Source organism: Macaca fascicularis, chromosome 11, assembly GCF_037993035.2.
Source record: "Macaca fascicularis isolate 582-1 chromosome 11, T2T-MFA8v1.1".
Lineage (NCBI taxonomy): Eukaryota > Metazoa > Chordata > Mammalia > Primates > Cercopithecidae > Macaca > Macaca fascicularis.
The window spans coordinates 68,643,841-68,671,779 of record NC_088385.1 but is presented as its reverse complement, the minus strand read 5'-3'; the positions used below and the strand labels follow the sequence as shown (position 1 = coordinate 68,671,779).

General features: G+C 36.0%; 1 protein-coding gene across 5 annotated transcripts in view; it reads left to right on the top strand.

Annotated features, from left to right (window-relative positions):
- TAFA2 (TAFA chemokine like family member 2) overlaps positions 1–27,939 on the top strand; it is a 510,015-nt gene that overhangs the window by 460,243 nt on the left and 21,833 nt on the right. For all 5 annotated transcript variants that reach the window (XR_010579472.2, XR_006690521.3, XM_045365537.3 and 2 more), the window contains 2 exons: positions 4,701–4,853; positions 5,973–6,097. Coding sequence is in view for 3 of the 5 variants with exons in the window: in XM_045365537.3 (XP_045221472.1) it covers positions 4,701–4,853; positions 5,973–6,097 (278 nt within the window). In the remaining 2 variants the exon portion in view is untranslated. The remainder of the gene's footprint in view (positions 1–4,700; positions 4,854–5,972; positions 6,098–27,939) is intronic.

Sequence of the window (27,939 nt, the reverse complement as noted above, 5' to 3'; positions counted from 1 at the left end):
TGCCAATATTTTATTGAGGATTTTTGCATCGATGTTCATCAGGGTTATTGGTCTAAAATTCTCTTTTTTGGTTGTGACTCTGCCAGGCTTTGGTAACAGGATGATGTTGGCCTCAGAAAATGAGTTAGGGAGGATTCCCTCTTTTTCTATTGATTGGAATAGTTTCAGAAGGAATGGTACCAGCTCCTCCTTGTACCTCTGGTAGAATTCGGTTGTGAATCCATCTGGTCCTGGACTTTTTATGGTTTGTAGGCTGTTAATTATTGCCTCAGTTTTACAGCCTGTTACTCATTGGTTTATTCAGGGATTCAACTTCTTCCTGGTTTAGTCTTGGGAGGGTATATGTGTCCAGGAATTTATCCATTTCTTCTAGATATCATTTTTTATTGCATCTATTTGATTCTTCTCTCTCTTCTTTTTTATTAGTCTTGCTAATCGTCTATCAATTTTGTTGATCTTTTCAAAAAACCAGCTCTTGGATTCATTGATTGTTTTGAAGGATTTTTTGTATCTCTATTTCCTTCTGTTCTGCTCTGATCTTAGTTATTTCTTGCCTTCTGCTAACTTTTGGATGTGTTTGCTCTTGCTTCTCTAGTTCTTTTAATTATGATGTTAGGGTGTCAATTTTAGATCTGTCCTGCTTTCTCTTGTGGGCATTTAGTGTTATAAATTTCCCTCTACACACTGCTTTAAATGTGTCCTAGAGATTCTGGTATGTTGTATCTTTGTTCTCAATGGTTTCAAAGAACATCTTTATTTCTGCCTTCATTTCGTTATGTACCCAGTAGTCATTCAGGAGCAGGTTGTTCAGTTTCCATGTAGTTGAGCAATTCTGAGTGAGTTTCTTAATCCTGAGTTCTAGTTTGATTGCACTGTGGTCTGAGAGACAGTTTGTTATAATTTCTGTTCTTGTACATTTGCTGAGGAGTGCTTTACTTCCAACTATGTGGTCAATTTTGGGATAAGTGAGATATGGTGCTGAGAAGAATGTATATTCTGTTGATTTGCAGTGGGGAGTTCTGTAGATGTCTATTAGGTCTGCTTGGTGCAGAGCTGAGTTCAATTCCTGGATATCCTTGCTAGCTTTCTGTCTTGTTGTTCTGTCTAACGTTGACAGTGGGGTTTTAAAGTCTCCTATTATTATTGTGTGGGAGTCTAAGTCTCTTTGTAGGTCTCTAAAGACTTGCTTTATGAATCTGGGTGCTCCTGTATTGGGTGCATATATATTTAGGATAGTTAGCTCTTCTTGTTGAATTGATCCCTTTACCATTATGTAATGGTCTTGTTTGTCTCTTTTGATCTTTGTTGGTTTAAAGTCTGTTTTATCAGAGACTAGGATTGCAACCCCGGCCTTTTTTTGTTTTCCATTTGCTTGGTAGATCTTCTTCCATCCCTTTATTTTGAGCCTATGTGTGTCTCTGTACGTGAGATGGGTCTCTGCATGTGAGAATACAACACACTGATGGGTCTTGACTCTTTATCCAACTTGCCTGTCTGTGTCTTTTAATTGGACCATTTAGCCCTTTTCCATTTAAGGATAATATTGTTATGTGTGAATTTGATCCTGTCATTATGATGTTAGCTGGTTATTTTGCTCATTAGTTGATGCAGTTTCTTCCTAGCATTGATGGTCTTTACAATTTGGCATGTTTTTGCCATGGCTGGTACCGGTTGTTCCTTTCCATGTTTAGTGTTTCCTTCAGGATCTCTTGTAGGGCATGCCTGGTGGTGACAAAATCTCTCATTTGCTTGTCTGTAAAGGATTTTATTTCTCCTTCACTTATGAAACCTAGTTTGGCTGGATATGAAATTCGGGGTTCAAAATGCTTTTCTTTAAAAATGTTGAATATTGGCCCCCACTGTCTTCTGGCTTGTAGAGTTTCTCCCGAGAGATCTGCTGTTGGTCTGATGGATTTCCTTTTCTGGGTAACCTGACCTTTCTCTCTGGCTACCCTTAACATTTTTTCCTTCATTTCAACCTTGGTGAATCTGACAATTATGTGTCTTGGAGTTGCTCTTCTCAAGGAGTATCTTTGTGGCATTCTATCATTGCCAAGACAATCCTAAGTCAGAAGAACAAAGCTGGAGGCATAACATTACCTGACTTCAAACTATACTACAAGGCTGTAGTAACCAAAACAGCATTGTACTGGTACCAAAACAGAGATATAGACCAATGGAACAGAACAGAGCCCTCAGAAATAATATCACACATCTACAGCCATCTGATCTTTGACAAACCTGACAAAAACAAGTAATAGGGAAAGGATTCCCTATTTAATAAATAGTGCTGGGAAAACTGGCTAGCCATATTTAGAAAGCTGAAAGTGGATCACTTCCTTACACCTTATACAAAAACTAATTCAAGATGGATTAAAGATTTAAATGTTAGATCTAAAACCACAAAAACCCTAAAAGAAAACCTAGGCAATACCATTCAGGACATAGGCATGGTCAAGGACTTCATGCCTAAACACCAAAAGCAATGGCAACAAAAGCCAAAATTGACAAATGGGATCTAATTAAACTAAAGAGCTTCTGCACAGCAAAAGAAACTACCATCAGAGTGAACAGGCAACCTAGAGAATGGGAGAAAACTTTTGTAATCTTCTCATCTGACAAAGGGCTAATATCCAGAGTCTACAAAGAACTCAAACAAATTTACAAGAAAAAAACAAGCAACCCCATCAAAAAGTGGGCAAAGGATATGAACAGACACTTCTCAAAAGAAGACATTTATGCAGCCAACAGACACATGAAAAAATGCTCATCATCACTGGCCATCAGAAAAATGTAAATGATACCATCTCACACCGGTTAGAATGGCGATCATTAAAAAGGCAGGAAACAACAGGTGCTGGAGAAGATGTGGAGAAATTAGGAATACTTTTACACTGTTGGGACTGTAAACTAGTTCAACCATTGTGCAAGACAGTGTGGCGATTCCTCAAGGATCTAGAACTAGCAATACCATTTGACCCAGCCATCCCATTACTGGGTATATACCCAAAGGATTTTAACTCATGCTGCTGTAAAGACACACGCACACGTATGTTTATTGAGGCACTATTCACAATAGCAAAGACTTGGAACCAACCCAAATGTCCATCAATGATAGGCTGAATTAAGAAAATGTGGCACATATACACCTTGGAATACTATGTAGCCATAAAAAAGGATGAGTTCATGTCCTTTGTAGGGACATGGATGAAGCGGGAAACCATCATTCTGAGCAAACTGTCGCAAGGACAAAAAACCAAATACCGCATGTTCTGACTCGTAGGTGGGAATTGAACAATGAGAACACTTGGACACAGGAAGTGGAACATCACACACCAGGGCCTGTTGTGGGGTGGGGGGAGGGATAGCATTGGGAGATATACCTAATGTAAATGAGTTAATGGGTGCAGCACACCAACACGGCACGTGTCCATATGTAATAAACCTGCACATTGTGCACATGTACCCTAGAACTTAAAGTATAATAAAAAAAATCATGCATATAAAAAAAGAACAATTTGGAGAGTATAGTTTGTATTATCACCAAAAAAAAAAAAAAAAAAAAAAATCTGAGCAAGCTACTTAGCCTGTTACTGCACATTGATTTCACTCATCTTCAATGGGAAGATTAATATAAATGCATGATGTTCTGATCTCATTTGCAATGGGTCTCCATATGTTTATGCCATTAAACAGCTTAAGATCTCCTGCTTTTCCATTGTAATTTCTGTTTTTATAAGAGTTACACTTTTAAAATTACTGAAAGCATAATCTTTTAACAAATGTTTGATTTTAAGCTATTTTTAATTTTAGCAGGCAAAAGTTTTGTTTTATCCTTTCACAGTTGGATTACTATTTGAAGAAGAAATGCTGAAAAAAAAATAATGAAGACAAACTAGAATCTTATCATAATATAATGAGTGAGGTCCAAAATTTTCATTAACCCAACACACTCAGTGGCCTTGTTCAAGGTTGACAAAATGAGTACGGAAGCCTGACAGCTTATTGGGCTGAGTTTGCAGGCCATTGGCTGCCAGATATGAATTATCCAAGTTCATGGTACCATTTGGTGGCAGTTGCCCACTCAGGTGAAATTGAAAGGAATGACTCTGGGTTCTGGGACTGGCTGGATCTTCCAGAAAGATGGTGGCAATTTCAAGAACACTGCAGTTGTTCATTTTTAGGGAAATTGAGCAGAAGAATACTGAGGATGTGGATGTCCATCGTCTGCCTCTACTTCCTGCCTAGTCCTCATACTGTCCCCTAGAATAACACAAGCTTTATCAGCAATCACCCACTTTGAGAATGGGGCTGGCTTCAGTCCCATTGCAGGGTACCTCGGCCAGAGGTTTATTTTACTTTAACACATTCAACAAAAAGGCATTAAAAAGTCATATGCAAATAAATATGTTTTTGATGACGGCACATATTGCCTCTATATCAGACTTTTAACAGCTTATTCTAATCTAGTCACTAATTGTTCGTGCTTTACCAAGCATTCACTGACAGAAATGTTCCTACCACATTTAGAAAAGAAATCAGATCTGCATTATGGAGTTAGCATCATTGTATTTCTCGTTTCATGCATGGTGGACGCCTTATAGAGCTATATTTAATGTACTGCTAATTAAAAAGAAGGGTGGGGGGAAGTGTCCAAAGCTTTCTCAATGTTGTCTTATCTTTTGTTTTTGTTTGTGCAGCTCACCATGTTAAAACGGGAACTTGTGAGGTGGTGGCACTCCACAGATGCTGTAATAAGAACAAGATAGAAGAACGGTCACAAACAGTCAAGTGCTCCTGCTTCCCCGGGCAGGTGGCAGGCACCACGCGAGCTGCTCCATCATGTGTGGATGGTGCGACTTCTTCCATTCCTTATTGTGACAGCACAGCCAAGGATGGCTTAGAACTGGAACCCCACTATAACGCTCTCAATGGGGGATCAGTCCTGGGTGAACATACTACAAATAGCATAATAAGTTGAAAATGGAATATTTGGGTGGCATTTTGAAATCTAAAATCCTGTGGAAGAAGGTCTAAAATATTATGCAGTTCTGTTACAAAAGGCATTATAATGAGGTTCCATTAAATTTATGTGCATCTGATATTGATACCATGAAATGTTGATTTCTTGGTGGATGGTGGGAGGTTGAGTATGTGTAAATTAATTGGAAAAGGAACGATGAAAATGGATGAATTAATATTATGGGTTCTTAAACCCATGGATGTTCTTAAGAATTAAAAAAAATAGCAACATGTATATGAACAAATATTTAGTTGTGGATAGAATTCACACAAAATATCAACTTTTATGATGATGCAATAACATATTAGTTTTTTTCCTTGAGAGTTCACCGAATTATAGTAGAACATAAATCTTTATATGCTTTTATTTAATTGATGTTACCATAAATAGTAATTTGTTAAGTGCTCATATTACTATAATATATTGCTTGTGATGAGGTTATAGCACACAGTTAAAAAAATCATGATAACTGTGATAAAGACCCTCCTAATAATCATCTTATTCATGGGAATATTATATTGATTATAAAATGTTGACTCTAAACTGGTCACAGGTCCATTTTCTTATATGTTAATATAAACTGATGCATATACACATTTGCATAGTTTATTTTCACTATGTTAGCTTTCATGAAGTCTATTTTCACATGAAAAATGCTGTCATATTGTATCTATAGTTAACTATACTGCATTCTACACTTAAAATTTTTTTAAGTGGATAGATCTCATGTTGTGTTCCCATTACAATAACATAAAAAATTTTTAAATTATTTTAGTTAGAAAATCTTGAAAGGTTTTGTGTTTTTGAACAAAAAGAGAGGCATACCTCAAATACCAGTATTCCCACTGGTAGGAAAAATCGGTGGCTTTTGTTTCTCTTTAAAGATGCACAAGAGAAATAACAGCCCCAAGAAGAAAACATTGAGTCAAAGTTTTTTTCTCTCTTATAGCTTCAATAGTGGAACAGAAATGGTGGTGCCATATGCAGCCATGTCTAGAGGGAGAAGAATGTAAAGTTCTTCCAGATCGGAAAGGATGGAGCTGTTCCTCTGGGAATAAAGTCAAAACAACTAGGGTAAGTGGACAGCCAGCTTGGGAAAACAGAAGGTCTCTGAATTAATAGAGAACAGAGCATGTGCAGTAACCAGTTTAAGTGACAACTGTAGAATGGAAGAGTATAGCTCTGCAAAGTATGTTTTCCCTATTTTTTTCTTAGTTCATTTTTTTCATAAAACATTTTTATTTCACTCAGAACAACATCTTCCATAGATTACCATCAACCGTCATATTATCTGATCAATAAACACTGTCTGTGCCTTCATAAAATACTGAGGGTAATGTGAACCTCCTTTCCCTGCTGAGGATGCATGTTAAATTCTGGGAAGGTGACCCCAATCCTTTATTTTTCTAATGTATAGTAATCTAAATAAATTCTGAAAACATTATTTTTTGTATTACTTTTAATAGTTTTTAACTGAGATTCTTTTAGTTTTATGAAAGTAATTATTTTGATCTCCCTGATTTCTGAATCGTTAAATAGTTTCTAACGGTTAAGGTTTACAATTATTGTAATGGGCTACTAGGAAGAATTTCAGATTCTCAAGATCGATACAGAAAGAATATTCTTAAGACACTGATATATTTCAGCTTCGTAATTACTGACTTCTGGGTGATGGTAGAGAACTGAAAAATAGCTTTGTTCTTTGATTTCCTAATTCGCCACACGGGTATTCCAGACTGGCAAAATATAAATTTGTTTCATTATAGAATTAGTAAAGGAAGGTTTTGTTTTGCTTTGCTTTTAGGAAAAGCATACTAAACATTCAAGTTGAATATTTGAAGAATAGAACAGAAAAATGGTATAAATTGATGTTTTATAAAAAGTAACATAAAAGTAGAGACTGGCTAATTTATAATAGTATTTGATAGAGCAGACTTTTAAACCTTGTCTGGACATCTGGGCTTATTTTATAATCTCATCTAGATATGTAGTTTAGTCTGCCAAATAATATATTTAATACATTGACTGATCAGACATACACAGAAGTGACAAAGTTTCAAATGGCATGAATAAAAACATATTTCATGAAATTATTCTTGATTCTAACCTGTTAGCTAAGGGTCACACGTTTCCAAAACCCATCGGATGCATGATCAATTAGTTAGGATAATTATATTATTCAGTGAGCTAGCACGTGATATAATCCGTATTAATTTGTTAAAAACATTCTGGCAATGTAAATTTTCCTTATAAGCTATTTATACCATGAAAATATTTTTCCCTAGCACTATTAATTCTCAGTCCAAAAACAGGACTTAAGGAAATTCATTAACGTTTTGAGATTCTGAAACGAATTTTTAAAATCATGAGCTCTTGACAACCAAATTCTTTGTTTTTATTACTTCAGTGAACAAGGGGAAGCTATTATTTATTGTATGCTTAAAACATATGCCATACACTGAACAAAATGCTTTACATGAATTAGCTCACTTAGTCTTTCTAATAGCCCAGTGAAGAAGATAATATTATTATCTCATTTTACAGATGAGTAAGAAAAATTTCCAAAGGTTGGGTAACTTCCCAAGACGTATAGCTAATTAATTAGGAAGCCAGGTTTCAAAATACATAGTTCCATCCCAAAACCCAATCTTTTAACCTGTACTTTGTACTAATAATTTAACTTATTCTTAAGCAATAGTGGTAAAAGTATCCTATAGTTCTTTTCTTATGAGGTAGACCTTTAAAAATATCTCTAACTTTCTGGATCATTGAAATGAAAAGGTCAAGACCATGCAGTCTAAATTCTTATAGAAAAAAAAAATTTGGGGCCGGGCGCGGTGGCTCACGCCTGTAATCCCAGCACTTTGGGAGGCTGAGGCAGGCGGATCACGAGGTCAAGAGATCAAGACCATCCTGGCTAACACAGTGAAACCCTGTCTCTACTAAAAATGCAAAAAAAAAAAAAAAAAGAGCTGGGTGTGGCAGCAGGCGCCTGTAGTCCCAGCTACTTGGGAGGCTGAGGCAGGAGAATGGCGTGAATCCGGGAGGCAGAGCTTGCAGTGAGCCGAGATCGTGCCACTGCACTCCAGCCTGGGCAACTGAGCGAGACTCCGTCTCAAAAAAAAAAAAAAAAGGAAAAAGAAAAAGAAGAAAAAAATTGGAAGTGCTGTTTCACTCCCTTTTGGCCTGTTGACCATATTCTCAATGACTCAAATTTAAAATGGAGTGTCTGCTTCACAAATTCTTCCAAATGCAATGAAACAAGGTGGATGAGAGACTGAGAACTCATGAGTAGGGAAAATCACATCTACATCCTATAATTTGTTTTAGTTGTAAGACATTATCCTCTATATAGAGGATAGCACTTTCTATTTTTCTTTCATCTCTTTTGCCCCAAAGAATAGCTGGTAATGGAGGACCTTATTTAAGACATTATAGAGGGTATTCATGCAATAGTAGGAGTTTAGATTTAGTTTCTTTTAAGACCCCTTCCATTTCTAAGAGTCTGTGACTCCAATTTTGAAAAGAAAAATCATCACATGTAAGAGGAGAGAGAAAGACTTGAAAGAAAAAGCTTCTTGAGTATAACCAAAGTAAATTCTTATCCTTTTTTTCCTTCACAAGAAAAATGTTACTTGTGAAAATGGAGCTACTTAGACATTTTCAACCAAAGGAACACTATGGCATTCCAAATAGAAAGGCAAAAATGGGCAATTAAGTTTGGCCCACAAAACAATTTGGACAAATTTCCCTGATGCTACAAATGAAGCAAAAAATTTTCAAGGTCATCAGGCTATTACTGCTTGGCCATCTCCACTGAAATAGTGCAAAAAGTGTAGGAGATAAGAAAAATTCTTAAAATAGCTCTAGGCATGTGTTACTTTGCCCACAGTGGAAGTCTTGGATAGAGGCAGATAGCAGAAGTGTTTCCACCATGCATAAATAGCACTATTTTTTAAAACAAATTTGAGTCATTATTTTAATCATTGATATTACTGTCCATACGCCTGTTTTCAATAAAGTAGTTGTGATCACCATGAGCCAAAAAGCCATTGAACTCCTGATTTGGCAGGTCCCAGCCACAACTGGAAAGGCCAGAAGTTATGTAGGAATAGGTTACAAAGTAACTGAAGAGCTGTCTTAGCCAAAAGCTATTTGCTTTGCTTACGCAAGCTATGTTGGTCTTATGGGATTATCACTGCAAGCAAAATGGCTTAAGAAATAATTAAAATTTGCAATAATGTACATTCTCCCTTATAATGGCCCACAGCCAATCTGGAGTGCTTGGGTAAGCCTGTTAAATAAATAGCAGTCAGCCAGAAACAGTAATAAGGCTTGCATGGCCACAGCAAAGATGAGTGGCACCTTCCCGAATTGACTACAAATCAGGGTCTGAGTGATTTTTCCACTTAAGACTAATTTTGAGCCTACATTTTGCTTGCTACAAATGTGAATTACAGTCTTCTTCTGTTTTTGTATTGGACTCTGGAAGCTTTTTGGTTCTGACCCATGTCCTATTGGTGCTAACAGGGGGAAAAGGTAAAGAATAGGGAGTCGTTTTTGGAACTTGAGTGTTTTGTTGCATACCAGTTCTTCACATACCCAAGCATTTAATTTGGAAAGAGTGGAAGATGCAACAGTTGTTTCCCAAACCCCATCTCTCATTCTAAAGGTGGAAAACTTATGACTTTCTGTGACATCTATAACCATCACTTTTATTACTTTTAAGATCTCCTAAGTTAAACAGACGGAAAGGAAAAGTCATACAAGCCTTTTGATTTCAAACTCACTTTCAAATATAAATAATAAAGAACTTTTCAAAGGGTCATTAATAAAATAATCATCTTTCCAGTGTGAAAGAGTGCATAATTATATGCTAATTATACAACACAAAAGTAACAGGGGGGAAAGGTGCTGCAGAGCTTGTAAAATATAAGAAAAGATAATCTTTAATATGGTTGAAATCATCAGAAAAAAACAGACTGTGATTATTTTTTTTGTGTGTGTGTGGGTGTTTTGATATTCTTTCTTTGTGGAAAGTCTAAAGGAAATAATATTCTGTTTTTAGGATTTACAGTCCTTGCCTAATGGTATGGACACCAAGCTACAAAATACATTAGTCACTGTAGTTTTCAATGTTGATTCTTACCTAAGGATCAGGTTAGAGAAACTTGGTCTCTTACCTAACTTCATATTACATAAAACTTTACATTGTGTTTAGAAAGATTGCCTTTATGAATCAGATATCCCAGGTCTATTGACTTTTCTTATACCTAAGAAGAAATTTTCTGGCTAATTTTTAACTAATTGAAATCTTTCACTTTATGCACTTATTTAAAGTGGCTTAAGCAGATAAGATCTCTGTAATTTTTTAATGTTTCTTCAAATATAAATTGATTTTAAATGTATGCATTATGATATTTTATTGTATAATGCAATGAAAATCAAAATATATTAAGAATTTTCTATGCCACGCATTCTATACTAATAGTACTCATATTACAATCAAAACAACAAAAGCAAATATAGAAGCATTTGCTTAGCTCTTACTGTGTTCTGGGCACGCTGCTGAGTACATTGCAGATATTATCTTACTCAATTTAGCCAACCATAGTAGATATTAAAGAGAATGTAGAGATGCATGGCTTGATTCCAGCCCACAAGGAGTATGCCATTGAATGGAGGAATGAGTATGTACAGTTGCATTATTCTTTTCTTTTTTCTCCTTTTTTTTGAGACAGTCTTACTCTGTTGCTCAAGCTGGAGTGCAGTGGCACAGTCTTAGCTCACTGCAACCTCTTGGGTTCAAGCGATTCTCATGCCTTAGCCTCCCAAGTAGATAGGATTACTGGCATCCCCGCCACACCCAGTTTTTTTTTTTTTTTTTTTTTTTTTTAGTAGCGACGGGGTTTTGCTAGGCTGGTCAGGCTGGTCTCTAACTCCTGGCCTCAAGTGAGCCGCCCACCTCAGACTCCCAAAGTGCTGAGATTACAGGTGTGAGCCACCACACCCAGCCACGTTATTCTTTCCTTTACCTGTATGCAGTCTATTGACAACAAACATTGGAATCAATGGTAAATATAAGTTAAGAGTAATATTGTAACAATAATAGAATAGCATAAGAATGAGGATGTTGTGCTAGATTCAATTTCAAGTTTCTCTAACCAAGGTTTATTCTTGGGTTCCATGTGACAAGAAAATTTCTAACTTCCTTTCCAGGTACATTTAAATGACAGTAATAACTGAAAATCTCAGAAGATAGATAAGTATTAGGCTTTTAATCCTTTCACTGTAAGGGAGGAAAAGAAGTAGCATCTTGTGATGTTTTCCTGATTAAAACATCAGGTTTTACTCTTCCACATGCTACTGGATTTCATACCAAAGCTCAGTGACTCTGCTCTGCTGGTGGATCTAAACAGTGTCCAGGGGTGCTAGTTCAGACCCACGGAAAATGATGTACACAGCAAGAGAAAAAAAGTTCATTTCCTTACCTTAAGGTGGTGCAATTTGTGTAAATTCTTCAATCGTAATGCTCTCTCTTGCCTTGCAAGTTTAAGTACAGGTTTAGAATAGTGTGGTTCTTTCTTGATCAGCTCTTTCATAACAGACACATCCCCATTCGTTTGTCTTCATCTCACTTCCAGTCAGGCCCTAAATTACCTTCTGGTCCACAGCACAGACTGTAATGACCTTTAGGGTTTTTCTAATTATTTTAATGGACCTCACAGTAAGAAATACATCTTACATAGTGATCTACCACACACAAAACATGCATACACACACTCATACATGCTACATTAAAATTAAAGTTGCATTGTAATGTTTTGATTTTATTTTCTTCCGTCCCTCCCTCCTTTCCTCTTTTCCTTCCTTCCCATGATCTCAACCTCATAAATTGCTTTTATCACCTGCTTATGTGTTGCCACCTGTAATTGAAAAACACTGCTTTAGGAAGTGGCATTTGACTGTTTCATGTGTCTAATTCACAGAACTGATAGCCACTGCTAACTTGAAGAGAAACAAACTACTGAATGAAGAGCTTTCAAAACAACTTACCTTTCACATTTTAATTTTAAATATTTTTATGCAACATTTTTGGGCTAAAAATTTCAAAAGACTTTGTGAGATACAGATTTTGTGGGAAAGAATATGTATGCTATATTCAAAAAGGCTTTATTGCCTCCTATTGTCAGATTCTATTCTAAATTCTGGTCAGAGCACTGAAAACAAAACAAAACAAACTGGATGAGAATCCCTGCCTTCATCAGGCCTGTATTCTAATAGGCTATATTCATTTTTTTATTGCTGCCATAGCAAATTACCACAAATTTAGTGACTTAATACACTATCCAGTAATTATCTTTAGGTCAGATGTCCGGGCACAGTGTAGCTCAGGTGGATCTCTGCTCTGGGTTTCATAAGACTGAAATTAAGGGATGTGTTTCACCTTTTCACAGCAAGGCTTTGTTTCTTTCCAGAGGCTTTGGGGAGAATCCACTTCCAAGCTCATTCAGTTAATTGTTAGAATTCGTTTCTTTGCAAATGTAGGACTGAGGTGACTGTTTCCTTGTGTATTAGTTCATTCTCACACTGCTATGAAGAAATACCAGAGGCTGGGTAATTTATAAAGGAGGAGGTTTAATTGACTCATAGTTCCACATTGCTGGGGAGGCCTCAGGAAACTTACAATCATGGCATAAGGCAAAGGAAAAGCAGGTACCTTCTTCACAGGGCGGCAAGATGGAGTGAGTGCAAGCAAGGAAAATGTCAGATGCTTGTTAAACCATCAGATCTCATAAGACTCACTCACTATCATAAGAACAGCATGGGGGAAACTACCCTCATGATCCAATTACCTCAACCTGGCCCCACCCTTGACAAGTGGGCATTATGGGGATTACAATTCAAGGTGAGATTTTGGGTGGGGACACAAACCACATTTCCAAGGTAGCCATCATCAGGAGGCCCTCTGGCCTTCTTCAGGATGCCTGTCATTCTAATCATATTTCCTCCTTCACCTCAAACTAGCAATGGCATGTTGAGTCTGTCTCATGCTCTGAAGCTCTTTGACTTCCCCTTCCCCCATCTGTCGCCTTTCTTCCTCTTCCACTGCATTTCTCTGGTGGGCTCTTTTGGCTTTCTCTGCCTTTTGGGGGCTCAGATGATTACATTGGGTCCACCTAAATAGTCCAGGGTAGTCTCCCTCCTTTAACATCAGCTGATTAGCAACCATAATTACATCTGCAGAATATCTTTATAGCAGTGCTTAGATTAGTGTTTGTTTGAATAATCAAGGGATGAAAATCTTGGGAGTATATATTCGGAATTCTGCATACCACATGGGAGGATACAAAAAAAAAAAAAAAACCCAAATAAGTAAATATATAGTATGTTGGATGTTGATAGATGCCATGGGAAGAAAATTAAGCAGGGAAGGGAAGTTGGGATTGTTGCTGAGCGAGGGAGTTTGCATTGTTGATTGAAGGCTTTGGAGGTGAGGGGATGAGCTACATGGCTAAATGGAGGACAAGCTATCCAGGCAGAGGGAAGAAGTAAAAGTATCTGAGATGAGAGCTTTGCTGGGCAAATCATATTAAAGGGGTAGAAATGATGCTTGTGGCTGGAGTGGAGTGAACTAGGGCAATTGGTAGAATTATGGTTAGAAAGGCAACATGAGTAATATCACAACTGACTTAAACTTTTGTCTTAAACAAATAGAATGAGGGATTTGCCATTATGTGAAATGGAGAGAACTGTGGGAAGAGCATGTTTTATGTTTTACATTAATATCCACTAAATTTCGGTCATTTAACTTAATGAAAAACTAAATATGGTATAACACCTTAAATTTGATATTTCTTAAGAAGAGTAGGTAGACTTTTTTTCTATAGTAATGAGAAATTCAGAAATTGAATAAGTGATATTTATATTAAATAATCTTTAAACTTTCAAATGATATGGAGATATGAAAACACTTAAGGAAGCATGTAGTCACTATAATAATGTTAAGTTTTAAAGAGATTTGGACAGAAATGGATTAATATATTAAGGTAATCTTTTTCTTTAATGAGATATTCAGTTCAAGGTAGATAGGACACTCAACTAGGTGTTCATGAAGTAGCATTAGTAAAAGTAACATTTTTAGGCTAGGTGCAGTGACTCATGCCTGTCTTTACAGCACTTTGGGAAGATTGCTTGAGGCCAGGAGTTAAAGACCAACATGGGCGACATAATGAGACCCAGTCTATATAAAAAAATAATTAGGCAGATGTGGTGGAATTCACCTGTACCACCAGCTACTTGGAGGGCTGAGGCAGAAGAATTGCTTAAGCCCAGGAGGTTGAGGCTGCAGTAAGCCATGATCGTGCCACTGAACTCTAGCCTAGACAATAGAATGAGACTGTCTCAAAAAAAAGTAGTATTTTAAACCTGATATTTTAAATTTAAGAACTGATTACTTAATTAAATATAATTTAATAGGGCCAAGAGTGTCTACCTTGGTATTTGCTTAAAGAGTTATTGAAAAATAATGTAAAAAATATATCATCAGGCTCTATTTCCAAAACTTGGTCTGTATTTTTGTAATTAAAATGAGAAATGGGGGATATATGAGTGCTTTTAAGTTCCTCTAAGATGTAGATGCTTCTGCAATATTTGAACCAGGTGTTTATCTGTAGATGTTACTCTGAATATTGTGCTTATAATCTTACAGTTAATTGTGAATGTTCACACATTGTAATAGGACCAGTTTGAACACCATAGAATTTCATTTGCGACTGCAAGGTACATCGTTAGGTGACTGCTTCTGTTTTGTGAACTAAGTGGTGAAAGCAATATTTCTGTCTCTTACTTGAGGGCTGATAAATAAAATTCTGTCAGGACTTTATATCTAATGTTTAAGACCTTGATATTTGTTTAAAGGTAAGCATTCCTGGGAGAGGCAACACTTTTACCTGGCTTTGGTTGCTAAAATGCCTTAATAAAAGAAAAATGGCACCTCATAGGACTTGGGGAATAGAAAGGTATCCTCAAGGAGCCATACTTAGTGGTGCTTTTTCATCTATTGTGAGTGGCAAACCTCCTATTAAAAAATATGGATAATCTTTCCTATGTACATTCTCCCATGGTTCTTTCCCTCCTCTGTCCATCACACGTTTTCTGTGGAATTTAAGTCTCTTAATCAATGACTTCAGATCCAATTTTATTTTCTTACTCTGGAGAGTGGGGTGAAGATGCAGCTGAGAAATAACACATAATTTTCCCACAAGTGCAGGATTTCTAGCTCCCTGCCGGCTGTTCAGGACTTGTCAATTCACCTGTGAGTAGTGGAGAGTTGTTTGTGAAGTGCACCTAATATAAAGGCTGGCATTGAGCTTTACTTTAGAGTGATCAAACCTCATCTGGATGTGCTCAAGAAAGTCCTGGATACCAGCTTTTAATGGAGTAGAAGAAAAGAGGCAAACGTAAAGGATTTTGTGGAGATTTACCTCAGGGAATTAAAGCACTAGGAGCAATATGCTTTAAACCATTTGACGAGATAGCATGTGAAAGAAAAAAATGTAGATTTGTTCTGTGTGACTACAAGGAATACAACTAAGGTTATAGTAATAACTTCCTAAGTGTCAACTCTAGATGACATTGAATGGGCTGCCTTAAGAAACGGTAAATTCCTTATTTTAGGATGGCATATATTTGTGACTTTTAAGGGATGAAGAGAAATTTGCAGAGTTGTCTAGATCAGTCTACTAAAACAAAAAACAGCCTATATGAAGGCGTGACGGAGTAGAAGATCACGTCTTATTCATGGAATTGAAACCATTTCATGGGGTAACAATGTGTGTGAGGGGAAGTATGTAATGAGGAATCCCTGTGAGGGGAATCATGGCAGACTGAGTTTGTATCATGATGGGCTTTTAAATACCATGTTAAAAGATTTGGATTTTATTGTCTGTGCAGTGGTGAATCATTGAAGAACCTTAAGTAGGAGAGGAGAAGCGTCTGATTTATACTTCAAAATGTCTATCTGGCTGCAATGGGTCAATAGAATTGAGGGAGGTATGAGGTAATGGGCCTGAAGTAAGATAGGGAGGTGATGGTAGTGTGGGTGCAGAGGGCAGGGAATTGATAAGGCTTGGTAATTAATTGAATATGAAAAGTGAATGAAAGGAAAATTACAGACTCACATGTTTCTTACATATTTCTGGCTTGACTTATTTTTGTAACAATAATTGCTAAGGAGACTATGAGGTAGAGATATCTGGAGGATAATTTGATATATAGGCTTTGAGGTCAAGATAGAAATCTGGAAATTATTATTCCCTAGGTGGTATTGAAATAATTAATCGAGAAAGCTCTCTCAAAAGAAATGCATAGAAAAAGAAGAGCATCAAAGACATTTTAACAACTAATGTGGAAGAAAGTGCCTTTAAGGAACAAGAAGTGTGGAAAGAGATATAGACAGAAAACCAAGGAAGACCAGAGTCTGGGAGAATGCAGAAGTAGAGTTCCGGGGATCCAAGGCTTTCAATTGATACGAGGATATGGAACTTATAGACAGGTTATATGGCTTTAAGTCTCTTTCTGAATATGGGATTTGCAAGAAATACCGAGTTCTTGTCCATTAGATGAACATTATTTGTTTTATTATAATCCTAAAACTTGCCTGCTAGTTGGATGATGTCATTGGTAACACATTGCAAACACTGCAGAATATACATCCATTTAAAACAGAACGCACTGTTTAAAGTACTTTAAAAATAAGAACAAATATGGGCCGGACACAGTGGCTCATGCCTGTAATCTCAGCACTTTGGGAGGCAGAAGCAGATGTATCTCTTGAGGCCAGATGTTCGAGACCAGCCAGACCTACACAGTGAAACCCAATCTCTACTAAAAATACAAAAATTAGCCAGGTGTGGTGGCACACACATGAAGTCCCAGCCTCAGGAGGCTGAGACATGAGAATTGCTTGAACCCAGAAGGTGGAGGCTGCAGTGAGCTGAGATTGCACCACAGCACTCCAACCTGGCTGACAGAGTGAGACTCTCTCTAAAAGAATAAATTTGAATCTCCTCGGCAGAATTAACAAACTCTGTTTAAAGGAAGCTTGTCCATTCATTCATTCACTCTGTGAAGATAAATTGAATGTATACTATGTGGGTATGTGCCAGACATTGTGCTAGATTTTGGGGATTCAGTTTTTTTTTTTTAATTATGACTCTTTGCTGTCCAAGAGTTCACAAGTTCACAGTCAATTGGACAGAAAGTCAGTAAATTATTGTCATGTACAGAAGTGGTAGGACAGAAGTTTGTATAAGTGCCACGAAAGCACATTGGCAGTTTAATATTGCATGACCCATAACTCTTCTAACACTCAAGAATACCAGATTGTGATGCCATTCAAGGGCAATTTACCTATAATTTGTCTCCTTAGTATATAGCAACTAAACACAATCTGGCAGAATCTAAATATTGTGTTCCATGATGTCAAGATTGAACTGAGTTTTTTTTCCTGCCTTTATATCTGTATGATACTATCATAATAGAACAAAAATCCAATAAAATGCTTTCTCAACTAGACTGTCTTCATATACATATATATATGTGTGTGTCTATGTGTGTAAATGTATACATATACACACACATGCAAGAGAGAGATGGAGGCACATACACACACACACACACACACACACACACACACTGAGCGGAGAGAGAGGAGAGATGGGGAAGGGAGATAATTTGCATATAAAAAGCTGGGGCTACAGTAATAACTCTAATTAAATTGAAAATAATTTAAGATTCCCACAAGCAAATAAGAATATTGGAACCTTATACCATTGTACATATTTTTAATGTTTTAAGCTTATATAACACTTAAAAAATTTTGAAGTAATGTATATTAGTTATAGCAAAATCAGCCATTCAGTTGAAATGTGATCTAAGATATAAAACTCAAATTGCCAAATTAAAACCAAAAAAATACATATAGCTTATACTAAGCCATGAAATTCCATTTATTATAATGTTTAACATTGAACTTGTTTAACATGAGTTATTTAGCTGTTAAATATATGCTTTGCTCTCATGTTTCAGTATTATGGCATTTTTTTTTTCCTGTTAAGTAGCAATGTTGGCTTCCCATCATTTATGGTAGTATTAGCCTAAAGTCAATAAAGGATTCTTTTGTTGAGATTCTGCTTACCATTGGCTATTTCACCTTTATCTTTTATTGCTTATTCTCTTCTGGTGACAAACTTTTTTTTTTACATCTAAAAAGTTTGCTTGTTTGTATAAATTTAAGGGCTACAAGTGAGTTTTATTACATGGGTATTTTGAATAATGAAGTCTGGGCTTTTAATGTAACCATTTTCTGAATAATGTACATTGTACCTATTAAGCCACTTTTCATCCTTCACTCCCCTCTCACCTTCCCATCCTTCTGAGTCTCCAGTGTCTATTTTTTAATTTGTTTTAGACTTGTTTTTTCAGACTTTAAGTTCTGGGATACATGTGCAGAACGTGCAGGTTTGTACACAAGTATACACGTGCCATGGTGGTTTGCTGTACACATTAACCCATCATCTACATTAGGTATTTCTCCTAATGCTCTCCCACCCCTTGCCCCCCAACCCTGACAGGCCCTGGTGTGTGATATTCCCCCCCAGCCCCTGTGTCCATGTGTTCTCATTGTTCAACTCCCACTTGTGAGTGAGAACATGCGGTGTTTTTGTTTTCTGTTCCTGTGTTTGCTGAGAATGATGGGACAAACATATTTTACACTTACATTGCATTTTCTGTTCTCTTCTTGGTCCTGTTAAAAGAAAACCGGTGAGGCAGGGAGAAGGATGATACAGAGAGAGAGAGAGAGAGAGAGAGAGAGAGAGAGAGAGAGAGAGAGAGAAAGAGAAACTGGGTAATATCAGGTAGTATAAATTTATTTTCAAAGAATGCTTGCAAATTGAATGCAATCTGTGCTTTGTGACTTTAAAATACTCTATATTTGCAAAGGCTGAGTAATTGTGAGGAGAGTTGATTTGGTCAGCCTGTTTCTAGGATTCATATACTGAGATACATTTATTCTATCTTGAAAGAAATCAAATTGAATATTCTCAGACACATTGGCTGACAGTCAGGATAATCTAAACAAGTATCATAATTGGAAATCTCAACCCCTAACTTCAATTACAACATATGATCGATTTATGAGATTACTGAAGGCAAATGTCTGGCCAGACAGTCCAACTATTGTTTGAGATTAAATTTCACAAATGTAATCAACTTGTTGAGAGCACTCTTGCATATATAATATAGTTGTGAACCATCTGCCTCCAGATTATAGCTTTGAGGATTTCTTAGATAGGTTTTAAGTGAATTCTCTTATGAGTAAAGTTCATGATAAAAGCTGTTAATGGTAAATTAAAAATAATTCACGTTGTACCTACATAATGGTCTAAAGAGATCCTATTCAGTAAAACTGTTTCACATCACTATGTGATACTGAAGGCAAAGATAAATATTCATAACATGAAACAGAATTGTTGGTATAAGTTGACTAAAAATGTCTATAGATCATAATAGAATTATTTTCAGTAGTACTGGTGATGTCTCACTAAGGTTTAGCCTTTCTGAGGTTATTGAAATTAGTGACAGATGGAGACATTGTCAAGGTGTATCAGGTAATTTTTGATTCTCCATTTCACCCACCATGACCATTTGAGGTAACTGTGCTATGTTAAGTCTACCCAACTTGTCGAGGCCTTATAAACCGAATATCATCCTCCCATTTCTTATGCACTGTGGTTTTCTCAGTCTAGTCCCTACAGATGTGCAACAAATCTATCTCATAATTGGTGCTTAGGTAATATGCTTGGCTCTTCCAGAGCACTGCTGGTAAAATTTGCTAAGAGGCAGCTGGGATATTATTGTTGCTGTGCCAGCTACCTCTTCATAGGTTTCACAGAAGAAATGGTCACAGCAAGACAGTGTCTTTTTCAAACTCCACTAGAAAGAAGTTCAAGAATTATTGTAGTTATTGCTCAGTCATCAAATGATTTTGTTTATTCACCCGGAATGAAGTATTCAGGAAATCAGAAAGCCAAGTATGATGGTTAATTTTATGTATCAACTTGGCCGGGCCACAGTGTCCAGATATTTGATCAAACATTATTCTATATGTTTCTGTGAGGCCATTTCTGGATGAGATATATGTTTAAGTTGGCATACTTTGAGTGAAGCAGAATACTCTCAATAATGTGGATGGGCCTCAATTATTCAAGGCCTGGGAAGAACAAAGGGATGGCCTCCCTTGAACAAGAGGGAATTCTCCAGCAGACCTCTTTTGGTTGATAACTATAACTCCTTCCTGAATCTTCAGGCTGCTGGCCTTCTCCCAGCACATTTTGGACTCACTAAGCCTCCACTATTGCATGAGCAAATTTCTTACCATGAATCAATCTCCTCTCTTTCTCTTCTCTCTCTCTCTCTCTCTCTCACACACACACACACACACACACACAATACATTATATATGTGTATTATATATATTATATAATATATGTGTGTGTATATATGTAGTGCACACATATAGTCTCTCTAGAATATATGTGTGTGTGTGTGTGTGTGCATATGACTACATATATTTATCCAGTCACAGGCTTTATGCTGAACGAAAATGCCCAGATTACATATTTTCTTGACTTCTGTATAATGGAAATTTTTTAAAAGACAGCTTTTAGTGTAGTATCTTAGTCTGTTTGTGCTGCTGTAACAAAACACCACAAAGTGGATAATTTATAAAGAAGAGAAATTTATTTCTCTCAGTTCTAGAGTATGGGAAGTCAAAGGTCATGGTGATGGCAGGTTATTGTCTGGTGAGGGCTGCTGTGTGCTTCCACCATGGTCCCTTTGGAGGGGAGGAACACTGTGTCATCACATGGCAGAAGGTGGAAGGGCAAGGGAGCAAAATGTGGTATGAAGCCTCTTTATAAGGTACTTAATCCTGTTTATGTGGGAGGAGCCCTGATGACCTGATCGCTCCTTAAAGGCCCCACCTCTTAATGCTATCACATTGGCAACACCTGAATTTTAGAGGGGACACATCTAAACCATAGCAAGCAGTTTTAGGTTAAAAGCAAAACAGATAGTACGTCATAATTTCCCATATGACCCCTACCTCCACACATGCACAATCTCTCTGTTATCAATACTCCCACTAGAGTAGTTCATTTGTTACAAAATTGACCATTATTATCATCCAAAGTCAATAGTTTACATTAGGGTTCACTCTTGGTTTTGTACATTCCATGGGTTTAGACAAATGTATATGTCTAACAAATGTATATATGTAAATATAACATGTACATTCTATGGGTTTAGACAAGTGTATATGTCTACAAATGTATATATGTTAATATATATAACATGTACATTCTATGGGTTTAGACAAGTGTATATGTCTACAAATGTATACATGTTAATATATATAACATGTATCCACTATTATAGTATCATACAGACTATTTTCACTGCCCTAAAAATCATCTGTGCTCTACTTCTTTCTCTCTCACTTCTAACCCCTGGCAACCACTGATCTTTTTACTTCTCTAGAGTTTTGCCTTTTTTGATATTAAATAGTTGCAATCATGCTGTATGTAGCCTTTTCAGATCGATCTTTTTCCCCTTGTATTTACATCTCCTCTGTGTCTTTTCATGGCTTGATAGCTCACATATTTTTAGCTTGAATAATATTTTATCACCTGGATCTACCACAGTTTATCCATTCATTTACTGAAATTACATGTTGGTGGCTTCCACGTTTTGACAATTATGAATAAAAATCCATATACAGATTATTGTGAAGACATACATTTTCAATTCCTTTGCATAAATGCCAAGGAGCATGATTGCTGAATGTATGCAAGAGTATGTTTAATTTTTCAGAAACTGCCAAACTACCTTCCAGAGGGGCTGTACCGTTTCGCATTCCCACCAGCAATAAATGAGAGTTCCTGTTGCTCCACGTCCTTGTCAGCATTAGTATTAGTATTCTGGGCTCTGGCCATTCTAATAGATGTGTACAGTGGAAGTTTTGATATATTTTTGGACCTACCTCTTCAGGCTACACATCTCTTATTGTATCTATGAGATACCAAATTAGTTTGGGAAGGGCAGTCTTTGAGAAGATATATAAGACAAGCAGGTCATTTAAAACATTGCCATCCTAAATTATCTAAGCCTAACGGAATGCATATTTATGAGGAAAAAAATGTTACTACACCAAAGGAAAAATCTCATTTTTCTCATACCACATAACAGAGCTAAGAATTGTAGTTATAAAGGCATTCTGAAGCTCCATGCCTAGCTATTTGCCTAATGTGTAAGCAAAGAAGTCTTATTCCTTGAGAGTGGAGTAATATTCTATGTCGATTTACGAGGACTCTTGCATGAAAAAAACAGTCCTTCTAAATTACTCCAGAATGGCTCTAAGAATTCTATTGGCTTTGCTTTACTCATTCACAATGGATACAGTGCCAGGAGCTACTATCATCTATCGATATATCTATCTATGTATCTATGTGTGTGTGTGTGTGTGTGTGTGTGTGTGTGTGTGTGTCTATCCATCCATCCATCTACCTCAGTGAGAAATGGCTAGTATGATCTGCTGAGAATGCCTTCAAAGATGGCATAATGACCAAGAAGCCAGTCTCTGGAATCGTATTACTTGAGTTCATATCCCAACTGCAATGTATTAGCTGGTGGTCTTGGGAAAGTTACTTTACATCAGTACTCCTCAGTTTCCACATCTGGGAGATGATGACAATAATATGTCTGCCACATAGATTTCTCACATGGATTAAATTAGTTAATATATGTAACACACTTAAAACAGTGTCTGGCCAAGTATAAGTGCTATATGTGCTTGTTAAGTAAAACACATAAATCAAGCAAGTTGTTAATAGCCTAATAAAATGGACCAATTTTCTCATAACTCAAATATTAACATTATTATTCCATAGCAGTCAGTCTTGTTAAAGAAACACTAATGTGGAAATAACTCAAAACTTCCTTTACTATCTCTATTCATACTTAAACTAGGGCTTTGAAGAGAAAGTGCAGATTCACTGGAGGTTGGTCTGTTTCTTTTAGAATAGCCACAACATTTCATCCTAGAAAGAAACCATAGAACTGTACTAAATGGATTTCAGTGCTTGAGAACAGTGTCCACCTGGCCTCAGACATGGGGCTATTCCAGTTATTTACCATAGGTGGGACAGGTGGGGACTGTTGGACTACACAATTGTAAAGGTGCTCTTCCCAGGATATGCTGAAGAGCAGAAATGTTTTTCCTCATTTATAGCCATCAGACATTGGGTTTTCAGCAACATCTCTTGTGGACTTATCAGGGCTACCAAGTGAAGGAGGCAATTCTTTTTCTGACAATCACAATTATTGACATGTATTCAACTAGTATTTCTGTGTCCACTGGTATAATTCAAAGATAGCCTCATACGCATGCACAAATCTTTTATGGTTAAAAATGCTTTGCTAACTGGAGAGGGAGGAGTGTTAGTCTGGATCTGTGAGCTAGGTTTTTGTGGTGTTTTGTTTTTTTTTTTTTTTTTTTTTTTTTTTTTTCATTTTCGTTTTAAGTTTTTGTAGTTGTTTGCCTGTAGCAGTTTTGGATGAGATTAGCCTGGAGTGGTTGTTGCATCAGGAAAGGCTTGTTTATTGAATGCTGAGTCACCTTTGCCATTTTGCTATTACTGATGTAACATTAATGTTCTTAACTAAATCACAAAACACCAAGTAGAAACTGATGCAGAAAGTGTTTATAGATATTCAGCAATTAGCAGAGACCAATAATTCCTATTAATGGAATAACCAATAAAACCTAAGTGATTTTTGAAACTCAGTACATTTTAACCACAATATGTTGAAATATGGAAGTTTTTGCTCTTAGGAGATGTTATGTACACAGTATACATTCTTTATAATTTATCCTGACTCCAGTATAATCTCAAAAATAGAGCAAGCTTTGTTCTGTTCTTTGTAGAGAAAATGCATAGCTTTGTGAAGGATAATCATAGTATCAAAGAGCTAGAAATACATTCATGCTTACTGCCTTATTTATTAAATAATCAGATTTCATATTTTGTAGCAGGAATAGAATAATAATTTTAAACAAATAAATTTATTTTAAAAAACTGATTTCAAAATACATTTTGAAAATGTTTAAAAGTTGCTGTTTATTATATTCTTGCTGGAGGCATAATTGCACTTAACCTTCATAGCAGTGTAATAAGATGTGGATTGTCTTCATTTATAGGTAAGGAAACTAAGTTTTTTTAGTGAAATAACAGGGCCACACAATTAATAAATATCTAAGTGAGTATAATCCCAAGACTAGATGATGTTCTTAACCCCATGTTTTTAACCACTATGTTGTATGTATTACCCATCTGATTCTCTGAAAATCTATATTCATCATTGTTTTCATCATCATTATTACTATTAGATAAACATTCAGTATGTGTAGGACATATTCCATTTAAGCCAACTTTTAATTATTCATGGTAAAGAAATGAAAAAAAAGTTAGGAGAAATTGAAAAATATATGCAATTTTCATGTTTCAATTTTAGGCAAAATTAGAAAATTATATATATAATATACAATAATTATATATATAATAATTATATATAAAAATATATAATAATTATTATAAATAGAATGTTTCTTTAAAATATAATAGAAAAAAACTTTAAGAATCTAGTTGGTAAACTGAAGAGAATACTAAGTAATATAAAATCCCAATATTAGAGTGTTTTAAAATAGACCTAGATTTTTGTAAGAAGCCTATTTGACCTCCTTGTTGTAACAACCCTTTTATCTCAAAGGTAATAGTGTGTACCATCACTTTAATGTTATTCTCAGAGTTCAGGACCCTAGACTACAATACTAACTGATGATATTATAGTCAGTCTTTCACATTACTGTCTCTATGTCTCATCTTTATGATGGGAAAGTTGAAGAAATTAGTGCAATGCTATATCTAGAAACCCCTCTTCAATGCCAGACTTTAACATTTATTAGCAACCTGATGTGATTTAGTGGATTTCAGAAATGTTTTATGCTTCAAGGAATGCTCTTTTTTGCCTATCACAATGGCTGAAATTCTTGCATTAGAGAGTCGTTCATTCACAGCCTGAAGACTTTACATCTAGAAGTTATTTATTAAAATTTAGATTTCCATTATAAGAATAATTACTCTATGTGGGCGATGATATAATTTATTGTCCATAGTAGGACGTATTTCCAGGATAAACCCAACAGGAAGTCAGGACAACAGGGGTAAATCAGAGCTATCCGAAGCAAAATGGAAAATGTAATCATTCCAGTTGTAAGCAACTATTAGCTAATGTCCATTTTAAGTATTGGATGAAAACAAGTTTAGAAAGAAGACTCAATCTGAGCATGATTGTAATGCAGAAGTACTATGCAGGTGGAAGAATACCAGTAATAAATTTCAATTATTAATTTTATGGGTGACTCATCAGTACCAAATTCATCAGTAAAATTGAACCCATATAACTTGACTTTCAGTTTTGCTAACAGATCAGGTGATATCGTTAAGTTTCTCCTCCCCTCATTCCATAAAAGAAAACTGAAGAACTTAACAAAATATAAGATGATATGTTTGGAGGTATTGGAAAGCCAACAAGAAAGCAAAGAGTTACTTGTTGAGAATTTAGGAAAGGATGAAGATTAACAGAGATTAGTCTGCTCTTGTAAATCACTTAACCCATGGAGGCAATTATCAACATTAGAGAAGTGACTCAGTGGATAAAAGTACATTGACGACCTTGCAGAACCCAGGAGACTGCCATAGTAGGCCAGGGATTGCTGAGAAGGGGAGCCCTGGTGAATCTCTCTTATTTCTTATTGTGAACCCAAAGTGCTACACCCCAGGAGGAAGAGGGAATTAAAAGTAGAACAGCCCTCACAGGGCTCAGTCTGAATCACTTTAATACCTGAAATTAGATTGAGGTGAGCAGATATTTTTAAGCTATGCTTGGCAAAAGCAAATGTAATTCTTCTCTGGAAAGATTATAGCCCCAGTCTCACAATCACTCCACAAATAATTTTGCAAATACATTCAGCATACAATGAAAAATAACCAGGCAAACATGAAGACAAGGCAATGTAAACAAAAACAAACAAAATAATATACAATAGTGAATTATTAAACTGTAGAACTGCTGCACGAAGACAAACATTAAAAAATTTGTAAAAGAATGTTTAACTTCCAAGTCAACTAAAAAAATGGACTAATAAAAAATACAAAAGAAGGCAAAAGAGGAGAGAAAATAAATCTAGAACAGGTGGAATAAATAGAAATTACTCAATAATGGTAGCTGTAACTCAGATATATGAGTGATTATATCAAATGCTAATGGGATAAATAATTAAAAAGCAAATAAATAAATGTTTAGAATGATGAATATGCTAATCACCCTGAGTTGATCTTTATGTAATGTATATATGCATTGAAACATCACACTGTATCACATAAGTATGTACAATTATTATGTATCCATTATGAATAAAATAAACTTTTTAAGAAAGGCAAATACAAAGATTGTCAATCTGGATCAAAAGATCAAAACACAAGTATATGCTGTTTAACAGATGTACATCCAAACTATAAGAATTAAGAAAAATGGAATATAAGACAATAATCGGAAAGATACACTATGCAAATATCAATACCAAAGAATTTGCAGCAAATACTATTGCTAAAGAAGGATATTTTCTAATTATAAAAGGCCTAATTCCTCAGGAGGAAACGACATAAATGACTTTCTGCTTGTATTAGTGCCTGCCTACCACTTCTATTTTCGTAAGAATTAGTTAACTCTAATTAAGTTCTCATTAAAACTTATTAAGTTCTCACTACAGCCAAGCACAACTCCAAGAACTTTACACATACTAGCTCATTTAATTCTTACAACCACCCCATAAGAAAGACTTGATTATTGTCATCCTTTTACAGTTGAGGAGATTGAGGCATAACGACGTTGTCAACTCCTAAAAATAGTGAGTATATTGGTAGTTGGCAGAGGGAAAGAGGGGGTGATGAAGGGGAAAATAATATAAAGGTAGTCATTACCACTGACACTTACAAATGGTAAAGATGGTAAATTCTTTATGTATATTTTTACCTCAATAAAAAAAATAAATAAAAAGAGGTTGCCCAAGTTACACTGTGAGTAAGCAGTGGAGCTGAGATCAAATCCAGGCTATATAGCCTATAAGTCATGAAAATAAATATTTGAGTAGGAAGAGCCTAACTGATCCAAATAATTTTTGGCTTTGTCTCTGCTGCACATTTCAAATCAGTTTGCCATAATTGCGATAGGGCCTAATATATTCCTTTCTCCGTGCTTCAAATATTAGTTTAGATTTTTATCTATATCTTTCAGAACTCCCAAAAGCCAAGATATGGCATGTTTTCTCATGACTGAACTTGATTTCTCTTGGATTTCATTAACCCAAGAACTGCTGAATAGATTAAGTATATAAGAGATGGGTTATACCATCAAAGACTTCCTCATGGATAGATTTCTTGTTCTAGATTGGTTTTCTATACTAAGGAATATCTCAATATAGCTAAAATTTAAATGAATATAAACCATGCATTCAGGAATTTTCTCCCATCAGTCAGCTGAAAACATTTAGCAGAAAAATCTTCTGTTGCTTAACGCATACACACACACACACACTCACACACACACGCTCACTCCACCTTGTCCCTCCCCAAAACATTGCAAACCATCGCCATGTGAACCTCCTTGTCTCTCCCCAAAGCATTGCAAACCATCACCATCTGAATGGAAGGAACAGAACACTGGCCTCCAGG